The following is a 19,669-nucleotide window of genomic DNA, read 5'->3' as shown; positions in this document are numbered from 1 at the left end:
TAGCAGTGGCTTAGCTCGGCAATGCCAGCATATACTCAGCATATACTTATAAGTTTCAGCAATCCAATCCAATCCCACCCAGTACAGTCCGGTCAAGTCACTGCTCCTCGCGCATGCGCAGAACGGCTCTCCAGGAGCCACGCGAAACAGCTATCAAGCGGCTCCGGCGCAGCGTCAGACTTGGCTTCTGCGCAACGGAGGCACCTTTGAATTTAGTAAAAATGGGGTCAATCATTTAGTAAGGATTGGGAGTGTCCGATGCTAAACAATATATTTCATTGTAGTCACAGTCCGAAATAAAGAAACAGTCGTCCAAAAAACTGAGGATCTCCTGCCACAACAGCGAACGGACCATTAAAAGTCCATCTTTCTGGGTACGGCGACGATATACCCCACAGAAAGTACCACCAACCTTTCAGAAAATTATAAAGCCTTCTATACACCTAAGTATGAAGACGCAATCTGATTACATGGTAGTGTGGTTTCCTTATTTCATCCTATCCTGCTTTCTTTGATGATGCAGCGCGCTAAGTGCTTTTAAATGAAGGAGTACCTACAGTGCAGGGTCCGTACAAGCTTCAAAAGCAAAAATTCAAGGGTTTTCAAGGACTTTCAAGGACCAGTAAACACATCTTCAACATCACCATCTAACGTGTTTTCTGGGATTATTTATAACTTTACCAACACAATGCAAACGTTTTTAATTGCACAATGCCTAAGCACATTAGTGCACATTTAGATAGGTGCTAACGGGTTCGTAAATGCTCCCCCAGCTTTATTTTTTATTTAATGGCTGGTATTTAGAGGTTTTTCTTTTTCCTTTGTGTTTGCTGAGGCTGTTTGATTTCAAAACTTGGTTAATGTTGCCTGCATCTTCTGCTTTGTCAGCAAGAGTATCAGCTAAAATTAAATCCGCAAGTGTTGCTAAAGGTAGGATGAACAATTTACACCTCCACCATTTGCACGTAAAAGCAAACGCAGATGGAGCGTATGAGGCACAGCAAACATGCAATGAGCGAGCGTCCACAAAATACATGGAAGATGAAAGATAGAGAACAAAAGCTGGCTTTCACTGGATTGTACCGTGACATGGATTGGGTTGGCAAGTGCATGCTCCCAATGTTGCCTTGTAATTATGAAAATCCACCAAACTTATAATTTCACGCAATACACTGAAACTTGATTGTTACAATGTTTGTTTACATGCCTAAAATTCACGACAAACACTTTAAATTCTTGTGTAAAGACAGAGCCATTGATTTTCTCCGGGAAAATCAAGGGGTTTAAAGGAAAATTAAAAATTTCAGGACTCTCCAAGCCTTGAAATTGACAGTTCTAAATTCAAGGGTTTTTAAGGTTTTCAAGGACCTGTGCGAACCCTGCCTGAGTGGCAGCAATTCTATCGTAAGGCGCTTACCACCAGAGAGTTTCCCCTTCTGCCGTTTATTTGAGGTTCGCTTGGGTTCGGAGGCCTTTTCTTCCAACCATGGCAAGGAGAAATCCCTGAAAACAACACAAAATATGACGTTTAGGTGGTCGCTGCGAAGCTATATGAACCACAGTCAAACTCTGCAAGCACAGGTTCACCAGCCAGGGGGGTCTGAGGATCGTTCCAGTATACTGTTAGAAACCAGCCCCGTCGTAAGTAAGCAGAGAAGTTCAAAACAAAATATGATGGGCGAAAAAAATCGGCGCGCCAACCTGTTTCCCGAGGGCACCCGCCTGTTTGCTGTTTCCACGCCTTTACCATGTTGAAAAGACGCCACCTAGTTTTCTAGTTTAAAAAAAATTTACGTATTAACGTAACGCATTGAATTTTTTTATTTCAAACAAACTCTAGTTCGAATCTTAAGCGCTTTCACATTTAGTAAGCAGACGCAGACACGGGCCATATTGCATTAGCTAATCACAAACCAGGAATACCAATATAGCCATCAATACCCGTCGATACCAATATAGTCATCGGGTGCGTGGAGGTGGACGTCAAACTTTTCTTTGTAGAAACTAACTCCCCTTAGGGATATCTCCTGAATCTGGTCCATTAACACCAATATAGCAAAAAGGATACACGTCCGATTCCGCGCTGTCGTGCAAAAAGTAATTAAGTGCAACACACGCGCATTATATCCTTACTTTGACCATCTCTTTAAACCAAGACGTTTGACTTTACTGAGAAATCTCAAAAGGATGATGCAGCCGCCATAAGCTGGCTGAGTACGTTTCAGTGCAAACACAATAAGAAACATTTAAGAATAGCTGCATATATGCCTGCGTAAATATTAGGTCCCATGAAAAAGATCCTTTTAGGCTGTTTGCACTATGCTTCCTTCTTGCACACTAACCTCTTCCACCGTGGGAAAACACAATTAGCTCCCAAATGAAAAATAATTCTGCTTGACGAGCTGTTTGCAAGAAGGTGCTTCTCTGAATTGTATCAAAACACGCACAAAGGTAGATATACAACTACAAAGCACCAGCTTTGCTTGTCATGATGGCAGCTTTCTTGGGCTCATCCGCTGTTATATATGTGCCTGAACAGTTGCAAGCAAAGATTTTCCTTTTTTTTTCCTCAAGAGTAAAAAACAGAGCATGACAGTAAACGTCATGGCTCAATTAGGTGCTGTTAACAACTTTGTACTTGTGATTTTACCCAGCCACTTGCGGCCATAATTAGAAACGAAGCGTCTTCGCTGTCGCATCAGTTCAGTAAATGTTCTACCTCGACACTTAATGGATCTCTGGTTGTTTTTAGATGCGACGCATCTCTTTCACCCGCCTTGTCCCTCCGGCGTAGTACGGCGGCGTCCGCATCTCTCCCCCATTCTCCTCGCCGCGCCAGCTGCGCGCTGGCGCCGCTCTCACCGCAGCGCCATCTGCGTGGTAGCGCTTGGCTGCGCTCGCTCCGTCACCGTGCCAGCTGTGCGTGGGTGCGGGTTAACACATGCGCATGCGCTGCTCTGCGCTGCTCTCTCTCATTCCCCTCACCGTACATATAAACGCGGTAACTGTGCCGCTCCGCTCAGTCGTTCCGCCGGCGCTCCTCCGATGACATCCTCCGGTGACCGCCGATGATTTGAAATGGAGACTAACAGGCCTGATATCACGATGGTCGGCGCAACCGTAACAAGCACCGGCCACCCCGATAAATATGGACACACAACAACAATGGACACGCTAACATAACTGAAACGCAACGGAAACCCCCTATGCGTCGCATCTACCCCATGGTTCCCCTCGCGGGAAGATGGTGTAAATATTTAAGATAATCTTTCTTGGACTACCTAAACGCAAAAATTTTCTTCTGTCTGTATGTCTGTCTGTGCCTCGATTCAACCACCCGGCCAAAGGGAAACAAAACCCGCGCGACAAGCTCATATACGAACAGCCAAATCTGAACGTCTAAGTCCGGTATAAATGTTCATACTTGTCAACGTTGTTGAAGATCAAGACATTACGCAAATATGAGGCAGAAACTCAACGCACCAGTGACATTTGCAGTTCTTCTTTATTAATTCATTGATGCTTGGTTTTTGCGACACAAATAAAATGGTCCATTAACTGCAGAAAAAAAATCCACTCCCTCGCCTGCTGCTGCCGGTGCTACTATAGCTCCTGGCGGCATTTTAAGAAATCAAATGGCAACAGTTACAGAAAATTCCACTACATCGGTTTCACGTTCCGCTTGGGATACTCGTGCAGTAGGACAACGTGGTTCTGCAAACGTTGTATAAGGTGCCATGATTCACGCGCGTCTCCGCCGTACGGCAGCGCTGGTATCGAGGCACCCGACCTGGACCAGTGGAACGCGGTAAATTTAAGTTAACTTTAGCAAACTTCTAGCGTGTTATCTTAGGAGGAACGAGACGGGAGAGTAACAGCATTAGAGCCGAGTGGGAAAGAGAAGGGAGGCATTGTCTGGCCAGGACCGCCACTCGACTATCGTCTTTCGTCGGCATTTGCAATGAAAGGACCGGATACGCGGCCATTTTTTTCTGTAATTAGCTTACTGCCGTTTAGCACATGAGTGAAAAAGACACCGCAACTTCTGTACGTGAAGAAAATATGCCCGCTAGAAACACATTTCGCTGTGCAGAGCGATAGAGAAATGCGAGGCACGGTTTACTGAAGCGCGTAACGTGTGCTAACCGCAGGAGCTCCCTTACGGCCGTCATTTAAAATAAGGCAAGTCTCTGGCTTATAAATAGATCTACTTTCAACACACACCTGTATCTTCAAGAAGAACATAACAGAATATCTTTCAATGTCGAACACACACCGAACACTGACTTCAGAATACAATCAAAACAAATTGAACGCAGCCACAAAAAGTTTGCTTTAAGCCCGTTCTACGTGGTGCGAACTTCACCTACGAATTCGTAGCTGCGGAGCCACTCGTGCTGCAAGACGATCTATTTTTCCTATGTTGACTACTGCGCGAAAGTGACAAATATGAAGCGCCGTTCACAGGAGAGGTTGGACTTTTCCAAGCATGTGGAAATCATTCACATCAACGATAAGAGAGCGTTCTGCCGCACCGGCGGCGCCGCAGCTGCGAATTCGAAGACGAAATTCGTACCATGTAAAATGGGCTTTAGAGTAACTGCATTGGAAAATCGGCAGCCATGAGAGGGCATACAGAAAATTTTGTAAGGAGCGCATATGTGCTCTCAACGAACACAGTTTAACGGGCAATAGTAAAATGAAGGAAGCTCAACTAACACGCAAGACTTGAAGGTAGCGAAGCTGTACGGAAGCTTCAGGACGGTTTAAGTCCAAGATTGTAGCCGATTGGCCTGTTCGCTGCTCCTGCAACGACAGTTTACTTTAGCATTGTAGCCTAACGTGTGAGCTTCCTTCATTTTTTTGCAAGCAATAATTATTGTACATCAGAGAGATTCCGCATAGCGGATACCGTCCGCTAACGCTACGGCGGCGGGTAGCTGGGCCCGACTGGGAAGGTGCAAATTCGTTACAGCAGGGTGGATTAGTTCCGCGGGCCGGCCTTCGCCATGCCCGCGCATTCGCTCCGTGAAGGGCAACCGCCTCGCACTGCCCGCGTGCGCATGCGCGTTGGGTCCCGCTCACCCGCCGCCGCAGCGTCAGCCTCCGTCAGCCGCTATGCTAAAAATTTATCATTTCGGAGGGGCGTACGCTATGAGGAGTCTATCTCGTTCCGAGAGAGTGTTGCCACGATCACGTCAACGCTGTACTGCATGTTTACATGTTTTGCCAAGTTGTTCGCGCTCTTCATATTTCCAACTCCATGCGTTTTTTCTTGTTTTTTTGTTTGTCCACTTTTTTGGTCATTCTTGACGAAACTATTATATGCGTATTTAGACCTGTAATGTGTACAATTTGTTCACATTGATCTGTACGACCTCACACAGTATTTGTTGCCCCCCTTATGTAAATCCTTCGGGCCTTTAAGGGTGCAATAAATGAAATGAAATAAATAAAATGAACGCTAAGGTGTGCTTTTTTTTTGCCAATTTTCGCCAATCTCCGAAGTGGGCATGCTTGGCTTCAGAAACGTGCGCAGCGGACGCTGGGCGGTCTTCGCGAGGCACGCACACACGAGCGCTGGGCATTTTCATGGCTTTGTTGAGCGTGGGGTGGTCGCCGGCAATTTCTTGGTAGTTTTAACTGCGGACACAAAAACATTACGATTTGCTAAAGAGCTTCTCAATTTTCTTAACAGCAGAGCTGTTCAAGCTTGAGGTTGTCAGGTGGCATTAGCCAAAAAAAGAACGCAGAAAAAAGAAGTTCAGAGAAGCCTGCTCTCACGCGCAAGACTCGATTGGCGAAGCTGTTGTGATCATTAACGGACACAACGTTGAGTTGTAATATAGCTCTGCTGTCGTGGTTGACGTCAGTAGCATGTCATTTCAATGACTTTATGTTGAGTGAGGCCACAGCGAGCTCGTCGTTTCGGTAGACGTTTTCGTTTTCTGCAAGCGCGACGTATCGTCTCAAGCGGATTCTTTGCACGCCAAGCCTCTCGAAGCGCGGCCTGATCGTCGGCCGTACGAACTACCCACGGCCGGGCCATTCAAGCCGCGGCTCTATTACAGTACAGCACGCAAGCATCCGGTGACACGAGGACGAACGAACCAGGGGCGTACGATATGACGTTGTATTTATGGTATCGAGCAAATGTTGCCACGATATCCCGAACGCTCGAGTTTTTTTTTTTTCTGTGGTAAATGAAGGGCAATCTCCCTAAGTGGACATGCTTATGTTGACAAAAGTGTGCTCGAGCCCGGCGTGCAGGTGCGCTAGGCATTCTTTTTTTTGTATTTTAAACTGCGGACACCTTACACAAACAATTCGTTTCACAGCTTCGCCATCGAAACATTTGCCGCGTATCTGCTCCATTCGTTGCAAATGTCGACAAAAGACGATAGCCTTTGTCGACATTTGCCAAGTAATCCTGCCTTCGATTTCCCGCTCATCTTTCATGTTGTAAGTCTTCCGCCGCGCTCCTTTCAAGATGAACACGTTAAAGTTTTTCTCAAGTCAATTTAACTTTACAACATTCCACTACTCCAGGCCGGGTGCCTCGATGCCGCACTGCCGCTGCCGCACGGCGGAGACACGCGTGAATAGGGGCGCCCTGTTTCAACGTTTATAGAACGGCGTTGCTCTAGTCCACGTGAGTTGCAAGCAAAACGTGAAAACTATCCAGTGGAACCTTTCGTACCCGTTGCCGCTTAAATTCTTAAAATGCGCCAGAAGGTATAGTGGCGCGGGCGAAATCAGGCGACAGTGTTAATTTATTTTCTTCAGTATTTAATTTCGCAAAAAACCATGCATCTATGAATTTTATTATAAAGGAGCACTGTAAATATCGCTTGTGTATAAATTTTATGTTTTATTTTTACGTAATGTCTTGTTCTTGTTCGACAATGTTAACAAGTATGAACATATGAACCAGACTTAGACGCTTAGGTTTGGCTGTGCGTATATAAGACTGTTAGGCAGAATTCGTTTCACTTTGGCCGGCTGGCTGAATCGAGTAACAGACAGACAGACAGACAGTCCAAAGTAGCCGAAGAAAGACTATCGTGTTTAAAAACCCCTCCGGCGTGATTCGCCAGACACAAACGCCGAGCGTCGCACAACTTCGCGCAACTGCGTAAGCGGCGCTAAGCCTCATCCAGCTATGACGACACAGCGCCTTGTGACTCCTACAGAGCACATCGTTTAGACTCCCGCAAAATATTGGATCGGGCAAAGACGCAGGTAACTCCCAAGAAAATGTGGGGTTAAATCGTGCACACACTGTAGCTTTCACCGTCTTCAGTTGACGTCACATCGGCGGAATAGTAGTGCGTATTATTACGCCAGAGACACCATAAACTTGGATTACCATATTCGTAGCAACGTCACGTGGTTGCCAAGGCACAAGTTGGTATGCGAAAATTTTTGGTGCCGCGTTTCAACGTACGGGTCTGTACGTGCATTGAAATGTTTTACCTCCACTGGTTGCTCGGCGGTTCTCTTTCCCTAGAATGTGCGGGAGTTCGCTTCTCGGACACGACAGCCGCATTTCGTCGGGTTTGACACGGAAAACATACCTGCACACAGACATGGGTGCAGAGTTCCGGCTTTGCGAATGAATGCCTTCCCCGCTACGGCATTCTTTGTAATGCCGTAGCGGTATTACGACTCTATGGTATGTTATACAGCGAAATTAAAAATTTGATTCAGCGCATGAAAGGACATTAAAATTACATCACAGTGACTATCAGACGCAGAAAAACAGGGTTTTAGAGCAATCCATAGAACTAGCATCAAGAGGCGAATGGAAATAGATTCACGACTTTCATTTTATTGCTCTTTTGTATACAAGGCATCTGAAATATTAACGGCCAGGCCCATGAATTCAAACCCCAGACCGGCCGGGCACGCCGATAAAGCGTTTCGGGCGGCCTGGCCCATAGGCCGGGACGGGCCGGTGCTTTCGGGTCAGCCCGGGTGTACTTTGGGTCAGTGGTGTACTTTGGAGACCAAAAGGCGAATTTCGGGGCATTGCAAATATGTTCGCGAGCACATTTATAGAGTAAAAAATTATTTTGCCATTTTTAATTTCTGGTAAAGCGAAAAAACAAAAATTCAAATGAATTTTTCCAAAAGTAAGAAAAAAATGCGTTCCCAGAGTTATAGCCTCACAGCTGACAGAGCCATCACCGAGAAAAAACTAGAAATAAGCGATGTTTTAAATAGCTACGCCTACTATAGACTACAGACAGTGAACAATAACATAATGACCGCCATGCGAAAAAGTCAATAGAAGACTAGAGCTAGGCACAAATTTTTTTCTTTAACCCTAACACGGAAGATTTACCTTCATTCTCCACCTAACGAACTATTGACAAAAAAATTCAGAGGAAGAAATTAAGAAAAAAATAGGTGGAAAAAAAGACGAAATCTGAAAGAAATTAGAAATAATTTAATGGTCAAGTTAACCAAAGAAACAAAACATGCTGTCATGACTGGGCGTTACTATACATGCTAGATTACACAAAGTAATCTACAAGCAAAAGAAATAGCAGCATCTCCCCTCCGTGGATGATGGCGAGGTTGCGGAGTACGGGCCCTCGAAATGACATCCGAGTTGCGCCCCGCGTGACATCCGATTTGCGCACCGACCGTCATTTGATTTGAGCCGTGAGTTGCACCTTAATTATTCCTTAAATAAAACTGCAACTCACAGATGAAATCGAATTTCACTTTATTTTCGCTTGATGGTAGTGTGCGCACGGATGGACGCGGACGGACATTGGGAGGTCCTAAGGTACCCCGCACCATTACACGCGAGGGAGTAAGCCGTTTTACTCTCGGGCACTAACTCACGGTCGTAGCCCCATCAGTCTGCCTTCAGCTGCCCAGAGGAGCGGGCGCAGGATGGTTGGCTCCGTGCGAGCTGCGCTAACAGCCGACGCCATCCGTGGTGAACCGTATTCTTCATTGCCAAAGGATTACCGTGTTGTTCTGCACCCCCTGCCCACCGGAGAAGCGATGAACCGCGTGGTCGTTGTGCATTGCGACATCGGCGGTCGACCGTATAGAATTGACGACTTCAGAGAACCGTTGAGAGACGCCGATGTTATAAAGGAAGTTAGTGGCATAGGAGCTTGCCAGATGTCTCACGTATGGCTCGTTAATTTTCGGATGCACGACGCGAAGAAAAAAATTACGCCCACCTCCCCTCGCGGGAACCCTGGTGTGATGCGACGCGGAAGGGGTTCCGTTGGGTGTTTCCGTTAGGTCGATTAGTCGAATTGCGTGAAACGCGTAATGAACGTGAACTGCGTTTCAATCACATCATTGGGTTCCACGCGAGGGGATGCGGGCCGGAGCGCGGCACTCCGCTTATATGCGCAGCGCACCCGAACGAGAAGAGACCGCGGAGAGAGAGAGTACTGCAGATGCGCACAGCGCGCAGCGCCGCCCACTGGCGGAGTGAGAGTGTGCTGCGCCACGCGCCCGCAGATGTTGGGTGAGTGTGTTCGCTATCGGAGAGAGGAGAGGGGGTGAGCGGAGGAGAGACGTAGCTGTGCGGACGCGGACAACGACGACGGACGCAGGACAGGGCCGCCGGCAAGAAATGCTCCTCTCAGCAACGCATCCAAAAACTGCTGGAACGCGGGCCGCTCAAAGCGAAAGGACGCCCCTGCCTCGTCCTTTACCCAGTAAGGCATGAACTCCGGGTGAAGCTGCATTGAGTCGCCTTCAACGTGACCAACGAGACCATACGCAAGGTATTTTCCGAGTACGGCGACGTGAAGGAGGTGGCGAGTGATAAGTGGCTTGTCCAGGACTTTGAGAACTCCGAGTCGACAACACGGACTGTGCGCCTCGTTTTACACGAAAGTGTCACTCTAGACCGATTGCCTCATCAGCTGCGGTTCGGCCTCGGCACTGTGCTCGTCACGGTGCCTGGACGAGCCCCAATGTGCCTCAGGTGTCAGAGGGCCGGTCATATTCGCCGAGAATGCCGGGCCGGCGTATTCCCAAACGATATCCCGTAGAGGTCCATTCCGACCACACCCCCTTCAAACGGCAACATCACAGCATGACGTCACTTTCTCTTCGGGCGCGACTTCATGCGACGTGGATTTTTGTTTCTTTTCTCTCGATTTGGGCGGCGGCCGATGGTTTCGCTCCGTGCGCGAGGATGGGGCTGCGGCGATGGCGAGGTGACGCACATTTAGAAGTTAAACGCCCAACCACATACAGCGTACTTTCGGCGTTTTCTCGCGGGGCGACGCGAGCTGACGCGCGAGCAACGCCGATGTCTGCGCTCGCCAGATATCAGCGTCGACGCAGCGCGAGAGAGCAGCGGAAAGCTGGCAGCAGCGGCATCGTTTCACGTCCTTCTCCTGCTTTGAGGTGATTCCTTTCAGCAGAAGAGAATCAATTTCTTTTTAACGTGCGGTTATCGGCTGCCTTGAGGCAAATTGCAAGCTATTTCTGTTCGAAAGCGCTCATTCATTTGTGGCTTGTTTGGTTTTCATCGGGGAGATCCGGTATTTGCAATAGCTTTTTTTTAGTTACATAAGGGAGCTCTGGCTACGTCGCTTGTAGTATTAGCATGATGGGGCTTGGCTGCAAGATTGGTGCGCTACGACCAAGCCTTATCAACGCGAGAATGCTACTGGCGCATGCCATTCCATTCGTTGCTACGGTGACTTGCGTAGGGAAGACCGAGGTACTATTGCGATAGCTTTTCTTGACACAAATAAGGGGGCTGTGGTTACATCGCTTGTAGTAATAGCATAACTGCCCTCGAATCAAAGATGGGTGTGTAAGAAACAAGCGTTACCACGGCTCAAATCTCTCAAACATGACGAAAGCAAATCACTCGACAATATTCGTTGGCAGCCTCTGTTGGGGTACCAAATTCTTGACACCGCGTCTTCTCCTGGCGTGGTCGAGTGCACTGTAAAAACAATCCGTAATTTTACGGACAACTTACGGACCAGATGGCCGTAATAAAACAGAGCCGTGTTCCGTTTGATGCAGAACAAAGAAAACATCCGTAATTTAACGGAAGTGCGCTCCGTCCCTCAGTATACGGATGCTCTCTCCGTTACACGTCAAACGGAATGTTTTTCTGCTTTGCAAAATACGGGCGTTTCCTCTGTGTGATGCGGAACAGAAACAGGTCAGTTTATTAATAACTGCAAGAAATGTATTGTCGTGTCGATCGTCGGGAATCGATCGAGAAGCGAAAACTTCGCCTCGACAACATTCGTGCCGTAATGAATGCGGCTCTGTTTCGTTACTTTCTGAAGTGTAATAAACTTAGTGAGGACCATGAGGCCCACACCGCTCAGCACGAGCGCTGTATCGTATACGACACTCCGGCGACGTCGCTGCCCCGGACCTGAAAACTGCACATGCGTGTGTGACCGGCACACTTGTAGAAAATATAAGGTCATTTGGGTGCTGAAGCAGAGTTACGGAAGGTAATTTAGTTCTTAAGGAATCAATATCGTCCGAAGTATTTAGCCTAAAGCTTAAAACCAAAGCACAGCAAGCACTATTCATGCAGTGCGAAATCGCAGTCGCAGCCAGTCACACACATTTTTGCGAGCGCTTTCTCAAAACAGCGGAGTTGATGGCGATCAACTATTGTGGGGGCTTCGCGGAACCTTACTGCGGAAGCGCTATTTAAGAAATCGCACTTCATCAGCCAGAAAATCTATAAGGCAGCTGTAAGGCAGGGTGGGCATCCATGTATGCAGATTGTTCGGCGCAATGGTAGCGTTCGGTGGTGCAGTCCAATAAAATTCCCCCGCATTTCCTCGAGGGAGAGAATGTGAAAGTGCGAATGCACGGTTGTCGGCCCGCTTGCGGCGCTTACGCTCGGCCCCCGCAGCCCACCGCCTCGCCGCCTTCTCTTCCATCTCTTCCATCGGGTTTGTAGTATCACGAGTACACCACGCAGTTATGAAGCCGCTATAACGCCGCTGAGTCGCCAACGCACGCCGCTGACGACGTAGTTTGAATGCGTTAAAGATATAATGCGCGTTACTAACATGAACATGGCCCTATGGGAAGCCAACGCAGCCAGATGGCGACCTAGGCTAACGGCAGCGGAGGCCAAGTTGCAACCATGGAGAACACGCCACATCGCCTTGGTCTCCAGAGCACACATCTGCAACGTCGTAGTGTACCCGGCTACCCTATACTCGGCGCGAGTCACCTCCATCGACAAGAAATCGGTGAACAAGTTGCACCGACAGTGGGCGGTCTTCGTCTGGCGCTCCTCGTACGAGCCTATGAGACGCACAAATCTCTTTTGGGGACTAGATGCCGGAGGCCTAGGTCTGGTCCACGTGGAGATTAAGCTGACAGTCCAACGTTTTATATATTTCCGAGACCAGTCCGACCCTTTTCTCCGTGGAGCCCTCCAGTCAATCGGCTCTGCCCACATATCAAAGTGGCAGGTCACAACTGTCCAACTGCACCATGGCGCCCGAGCCGCCCCTTTCTATAGAGAAATCGCTGGCGCCATCACCCTACTGGAACAGCAGTTTTCATGGGACTACCTCCTAGCAGTTAAGCCCCGCCGGCTATACCGCGACCTTCTCGCAAAGCTCCTTCCCCCACCCCTGTACCGACAGCCACCAGTCGAGGCGGCTAAGCGGGGCGTACTAAAGCGAATCATGTGCCTGCCGATTCCGACTGGGACGAAAAACTTTTTCTGCCGTTTCCACTTCGGGGTGCTACCGGTGGGATCACGACAGGAAGAACGTGGCTTCTTTCTGCCGCGCGGTGCGGGCTGCTTCCTGTGCGGGAGGTTGGAGACGGCGGAGCACGTGTTCCTAGAATGCAACACTGCACGTTATTTCTGGGACGAGGTGCAGTGTTTTCTGGGCGTCTACTGGGACATTGACTGGGCAGGTCTCCGTTACCTGGACGTACCGATAGAACACTCGGAGCTGTGCGAATGCGTCATTACACTTGGCCTACACTCACTGTGGCGTGCGCGAGTGGATGCGGTGGAGTGTACCCCCACCTCGAAGCCAGCGTGGAGGCATTTCGTCCACAAGATGGAGTGGACCGTCAGTGCGCTCGGGGCACCCGACTCAGACTCAGAACTAGGACAAGCCCTTGCGAGCTGCTGCCGTGCGACGGTAGCTTTGAAAACAAAGGAGCTGGAACGCTTTAAGTGGATATGAAGCCAGCAACAGGCTAGGCTGCAACGAAACACAACTCCCCCTTTTTCCTTTTTTACCCGTAAATGCGCTCTCTTTAGTGTATGAGTGTGATTTCTATTGAACGGCGTAACACGCCAGTCAGGAACGTGGCATCAACAATGTAACAAAGGCAGCAGCATGTATAGTAGTGTGTCTTGCCCTGTACATATTTATGATGTAAATAAACCTGGTTTTGTTAAGGAAAAAAAAAAAAAAAAAGTCGCGTCCGTGGCCTAGTCGGTAGAGCGTCGCGCTGCGGCCGCAAAGTCCTCGGATCGAAACCTGGCGCCGGATACTGTTTTTTTTTATATAGTGTAGTGGCCTGGCTGGCGCGCCGAGCGAGGGTGTTGCGAGCTGGAGAGTAGTAAAGGGGCTTTAGGAGAGTAGGCGAGGGGGGAGAGGAGGCGCTATGCGAGCGCCCTCACGCGTCGGAAATCCGGCGCCGTTGCTAGGCACGCTAGCTAGCTCCGTTGCTAGGCTGCGGACGGAGGACGGCGGTGGAAGCAGGAGTAGGCCCGACTAAGAAGTGCTTCGCACTTAAAAGAAAAAAAAAAGTGCGGTGGTGCAATGGTCTCGAGCGTCGCGCTCATTCGATCAACGTCGCGGGTTCGGTTCCTCGTCGAACTGTAATTTTCTTTCTTTTCTGTGCGGTTTCTTTAGTGGCACGGTTTGAGTATCCTATTCGCGAATCAGTTCTCGCGTGATTTAGAGATCCTTTGTTATGAAAAATTTTCTTCGAAACAGCGAGCGACTTCTGAGAGCAGCAACAATCAATTTTGTTTTTATTTGTAACGCGTTTCTCCAAAATGCGACACCAGGGTGGCACTGTGATGCTTCTCTAATACAGCAGCTGAAATGTCCGTTGACGTGCGCAATAATTTATATGCATATTCTGTAGTGCTACAGAGGCCTTTTCGCCGGAGGTTCATCCAGAACATCCAATAACAGTAATACGGCGTCAGATGCGAACATATATTTTTTTTTCCCTTCTATGTCCGTGATCCAATATGAAGCTGAGGAGTACACACAGTACACGCAGTACACACGCGAGTACGCACGAACGGCTGTCGTCGCGGAAGCAGCGACGCAATATGCCCACCAGGCGGGATTGTTTTTCTCAAATTTGTCTCTTTCTGTCAAAAAAAAACTGTTTCAAGAATAATGCAACAGCAGCTGCTGCGGTGCTGCTGCAGGATGATGTGCTTGATATAAGCATTGCAAATTACGTGTTGATCTAATATGGTGTGCGAAAGCATGGCTTTAAGGGACACTGAAGTGATTTGTAAACATTGTGGATTATACTTGCGCAAATTGAAGACTGTCGTTTAGACGACTTTATTACGTAACATTCACTACTCGCGTTTACGCGACTTTATTAACGTAACGTTCACCACCCGAGGCGTACGCCTGGAATAGTGAACGTTTCTGCTCTAAGCGGTTCTGGCAGGCTTATCTGTCCCAGCCTACAGCCGACAACGGCAGAAGCAACCAACGATTTATCCAAACTTGCTGCATGTAAACGCAACGGAAACTGGTTTGAACAACCCCCATTTCCAGTCACACCGCAGGACAAATAGGCCTCACATACTGAGGTTGTTGCGGCCGGCGCAAATATCATGATATTTTTCATATTTGCTATCGCTAACTATGATTTTGCGTCACTTGAGGCAATAGCCAGTGCGATGGCTGCGTCCTTCCCTACCACCGGACTCCCCGTGAGGACTGTACCGATAGTCACGGAATGGCCCAGTCCATCACCTTTGTCTCGGCCGCGTACATCATAAGACGTCATGTCAGCTCTCGAAACTAAAACTTATTCTGGGTACGCACACGCTCGTTTCTGGCGTGAAGGCGCGCTAGCGTACCTGCATGCGCTGAAGGCATAGAGTTTCATACAAGTATTTGACTTTCCCACGCGCGGCGGCTTGCCAGGCGCTAGTTATCGGAGCCAACGCCGTATCGTGTTTTCAATGTTCTTCCGCACTCGTCATAAGAGGCAACGACGTAGCGCCGCTTCGTTTCGCCAGTAAACCAGTAAACGGCGGCAAACGCTCTTTCGACTGCAGACGGCGCTACCGATACTACCTAATCACTCCAAAGGGAACGACCAGTATTTCTTTATGGAACGACCGCCAAATAATCTGTACTACAATGCCATATACAGTTGCGGAACTCCGCTTCAAAATCCGGGTGGCGCTAGCCCCCCTGCTCCGTGGAAGCTGAGGTTGATGATGATGATGATGATCCCTATTGGTTTCCCCTTTGAAGCGGGGTGATGACATGTCATCTTACCAAAAAGGACTAATATAACCATGTTTTACACTATTGGTTTAATACTAGCGCTGCTTATGGCAGGCCCTAAAGCTCATTAGGCCCGAAATACTTTCTTTTCCCTGTTACAGGTGGTAACTGTCCTAGGCAATATTCCCCTCTCTGCTTTTCGTCCACCAGCATTCTAATCTTCTTTTCGTCCCCTCGACAGCCTTGAAGTTAACTTCCCCTCTGATACCCTTAAATCCTAGGGCTTCTGAAAGCCCAATATTCCCTTCATGTAGATTTGGATGGATACCCTCACATTCTAACACTATGTGCCGCATAGTTTCTGTTTCTTTTCCGCAGACCACACATACCCCAAGTCGAAGCGCGCGGCACCTAGGAGACAAAAATTGAACTTCGTTAAACTATTATTTTTCGCAATGTTTTGTAAAATAAAGGTTACTTTTGAATAAAAATACATTATTTAGGTGAAATTTACTTGTGTTTTTGCGGGTGTTCTTTGTATGACTTACGGCAGCAGCCGCAAGCACTTGAGTACTACCTGTGGTACTACTTCAACGTCCTGCCGACAGACGACAGGCTAGTCAACTTGCCCGTGCTTGCCCCGGCGCAGGGGAGCAACCGAAGACCGGCTTTTGATACATGGGGCAACTGTAACTGTAAACTGTAAATATTCAGTAAGTCTGTTGCAAAGCTGCAGTGACTGCCAAGACCGTTGCGCCGACGACCGCTTGCGAGTTCGTCATCTACATGCCTGCCTGTTTTGGCCTTAATCCTCGGACCATCGGTTGAATGCACCATCTCTGCCGCTCATCGGGTAAGTTGATTTCATCATATGAACATGCGCTGTATGCAAGTTGCGCTCGTACCGTTCTAGTCATCGAAATCGCTGCGTTCGGTCACGAACCGACGTCTTCGCTTGCCTTTGTTCCTCGTACAGCAGAAAACCTCAGAAAAAATGTGGAGGTGCCACAGTTAGCGAGCTGGTTACTATTATGAAACATTCCCTACGCGGTGTGGTCTTTCTATCATTTTGTGTCCCATCTTTTAGCAGGGTACTTGCAATGTTCCGTGTGAGCACTGATAGGGTTAGCGAAGCACGTTGTCGGTAAAACGCTTGTCTATATTTTTTTTTCTTTATTGTCTATAATGCGCGAGCAGCCTGCTCCGGACTGCGCGGGAGACATCGCCGTTGCGCCGACCGTTGCGCCGACGACCGCTTGCGAGTTCGTCACCTACATGCCTGCCTGTTTTGGCCTTAATCCTCGGACCATCGGTTGAATGCACCATCTCTGCCGCTCATCGGGTAAGTTGATTTCATCATATGAACATGCGCTGTATGCAAGTTGCGCTCGTACCGTTCTAGTCATCGAAATCGCTGCGTTCGGTCACGAACCGACGTCTTCGCTTGCCTTTGTTCCTCGTACAGCAGAAAACCTCAGAAAAAATGTGGAGGTGCCACAGTTAGCGAGCTGGTTTACTATTATGAAACATTCCCTACGCGGTGTGGTCTTTCTATCATTTTGTGTCCCATCTTTTAGCAGGGTACTTGCAATGTTCCGTGTGAGCACTGATAGGGTTAGCGAAGCACGTTGTCGGTAAAACGCTTGTCTATATTTTTTTTTCTTTATTGTCTATAATGCGCGAGCAGCCTGCTCCGGACTGCGCGGGAGACATCTATCGATAACGCCTGGTTTGAGACTGGTAGAATGTGAGCATGCGCCACCCGCATCAGCGCGATAGCTGTTTTCCCTTGTCGCTGTGCCCGTCGCTTTGACTTCCGCACCTTCTTTCGCCGTGAGAAGCGCTGCCAGCGCTGCAGGGCCGGTAAACAATGGTGGAGATTACGTATTGTTAGTACAGCGTTGGATGCGTTTAGCTACGTGCCACGCTCAATTTTCGCGGCGCCCTACTCAGTTAATACAGGAGTTTTTTTTTTTTTCTGTGTGCAAGAAAACGAACAAGCTAATGCGATGCGATGCGATGAGGCTTTGAGGGGGGGGGGGGGGAGGTAGGAGGAAAGGGCCCGAAACTGTCTGGCGGAGGGTGCCGACACCTTATCGGGCCCGAGGCCCGAAGTGACGCACACACCGCCGCACCTGTGCGTTCGTCACTAATGTATCACGTGTCGTGTATGCGGTTTACCAATTGCACTGAAGTAGTTCTATCAAGATATATTGAAATACACATCACGGAGCACGTGGCTTTCGTGTCCTGGCACAAAGGCTACATAAACTTCAGGAATGCTCGGACTTGTTAAAAGATGAAGTGCCATTCTAAAAATGCGACTTTCTATTTAATTTATCGGGGGCTTGGAATGGGGCTATTTGGTTTTTGACTTGAACCATTGGTGGTGCTAAGTACGTGGTTGTGAATAAAAAGTAGTTAGTGTTCGCTTCACTCATTTGTGTACTTCGTCCATGTCCCGGTTAACGCCAGCAAGGGTTCAGAAGAATTTCTGCCAGCTGCTTAAAAGTTATAGATTATGGTGATTGGTTTTTGGATAGTGGTGACGGCGTGAGCTATGGCGGCTTCTTCGACAGAATCAAATGCTGGAGTCTTGACTGTGCAGGATGTTAATTCCTGTTCCCGTCTGTTCACTACACAGGTTACGTTAGTGGGATGGGGGAATGCGTTTGCATAGCAGGTATTCGAATCGTTTTTATATCTGGCGGACATGGCTCATGCTGTGCCGATTCTTCTGGCCTTGTACTCCTAATGCACGTTAATTGGTATTGGGGCCACTTGTATGTGCTGTCGGATCTTCATATGCTTGTTTTATATGCTCCACCAATCGAATTGCATAATCTACGTTCCTTACAGTTACAAGTGATGCAGCAGAATGGCGTCTTGCCGTCTTTGTGCTCAAGTGCTTCCTACAATGGCTGACTACTTTCGACACTTCAGTTACCACAGTGGTGTAGTGACTGGTGCTTTCTGCCCCATAAACTCATGTAGTGCCGTGTTGAAAAGCTATGACAACCTCAGAAGCCACCTCTTCAGGCATCACAGAAAGCGGCCCCACGAGGCAGATGTACATTTTCTGTGCCCTCTTCCATCATGTGAGGCTCCTCAGGAAACCCGTGCCAGGCTGCTTTCCCATGTCGCAGATCACTTCAACAATGGGACAGATGCTGTTGTGTGCCCTTTCCCATACTGTGTTAGCGTACTCCGCACTGCAGCGTCATTCAGAACCCATGTATCAAGGTACCATCGGGTGGCCAGTTATACACTGGAATCTCCTGTACTTCCAAACACATGTGTGGAATCAGCACCAGAAGCATTTCCTGACGCAGCATGTGGCCCTTCAGGTGAAAGTGCAGCAACTCGTGAGGAACCCAGCAGTAAGTCGCCTTTTTACAGATAACTTTGCCCTTTTTCTGCTGAGGCTAGAATCAAAACAGCACTTACCTGCAGCAACTGTCCAGGGCATAGTGAAGGAGGTGCAAAACTTGCACAATTTAAGCCAAGAGATGGCGCTAAAAGAGGTTGCCAAGGTGGTAACTAGTGACACCTTCGAGGAAATTCAGTCACATTTCACCAAAGATGCCCTCCAAACAGCAGCGTCTGTACAATTGAAGTCTGTATACTGCCGTCACAAGTATTACAAAGAGAAATTTTGTTACCTGCAACCGGTGCAAATTTCCTTAGGCCTAAACCGATGCAACCGGACCTCTGTTTATCATTACGTCCCAGTGGCAGATATTGTAAATTTTCTCATGTTAGCCTTACCCACTGGTAACTTCGATGTGGCCGGAGGATGTTTTTGTGACTTCACTTCCTGCCAGCCTTTCAGAGATGCAACCGAAGATGTCATAAGCATTGTTTTGTACCAAGATGAGTTTGAAATTGCGAACCCCCTGGGGTCAGCTAAAGGCCAGTTTAAATTGCTTGGGGTATATATGACCCTTGGGAATTTGCCATTGCAGTACAGATCACGAGTTGAAAGCCTCCAAATGACCATTCTGTGCCGCCAAAAAGATGTAAAGGAGTTTGGACTAGAGAAAGTGTTGCAGCCTTTAACACACGATTTAGCTCTCTTGGAGAAAAATGGAGTGAAGGTCAACGGAGTTCATTTCAGAGTACGGTTAAGCTTTATAGTTGGCGACAACCTCTGGAGCCACATGGTTGGGGGCTTCACTCAAAACTTCAGCACATCTGTGTACTTTTGCCGATTCTGC

General features: G+C 48.3%; 1 protein-coding gene and 1 long non-coding RNA gene across 2 annotated transcripts in view; one reads left to right on the top strand and one right to left on the bottom strand.

The window, feature by feature from the left end:
- Positions 1–19,669, bottom strand: part of LOC144165013 (male-specific lethal 1 homolog) — a 174,534-nt gene that overhangs the window by 5,616 nt on the left and 149,249 nt on the right. The window contains exon 8 of the mRNA XM_077695183.1: positions 1,418–1,503. Within this exon, the coding sequence (XP_077551309.1) occupies positions 1,418–1,503 (86 nt within the window). The remainder of the gene's footprint in view (positions 1–1,417; positions 1,504–19,669) is intronic.
- Positions 16,126–18,550, top strand: LOC144165012 (uncharacterized). Its single transcript, XR_013321306.1, has 3 exons — positions 16,126–16,305; positions 16,650–16,794; positions 18,312–18,550. It is a non-coding gene; the product is annotated as an uncharacterized LOC144165012 (long non-coding RNA).

The sequence above is a fragment of the Haemaphysalis longicornis genome, unplaced genomic scaffold (assembly GCF_048455015.1).
Source record: "Haemaphysalis longicornis isolate Haplotype H1 unplaced genomic scaffold, Haemaphysalis longicornis Haplotype H1 scaffold_14, whole genome shotgun sequence".
Taxonomy (NCBI): Eukaryota; Metazoa; Arthropoda; class Arachnida; order Ixodida; family Ixodidae; genus Haemaphysalis; species Haemaphysalis longicornis.
The sequence above is the reverse complement of the archived record's forward strand: the minus strand, read 5'-3'. Positions and strand labels throughout refer to the sequence as shown.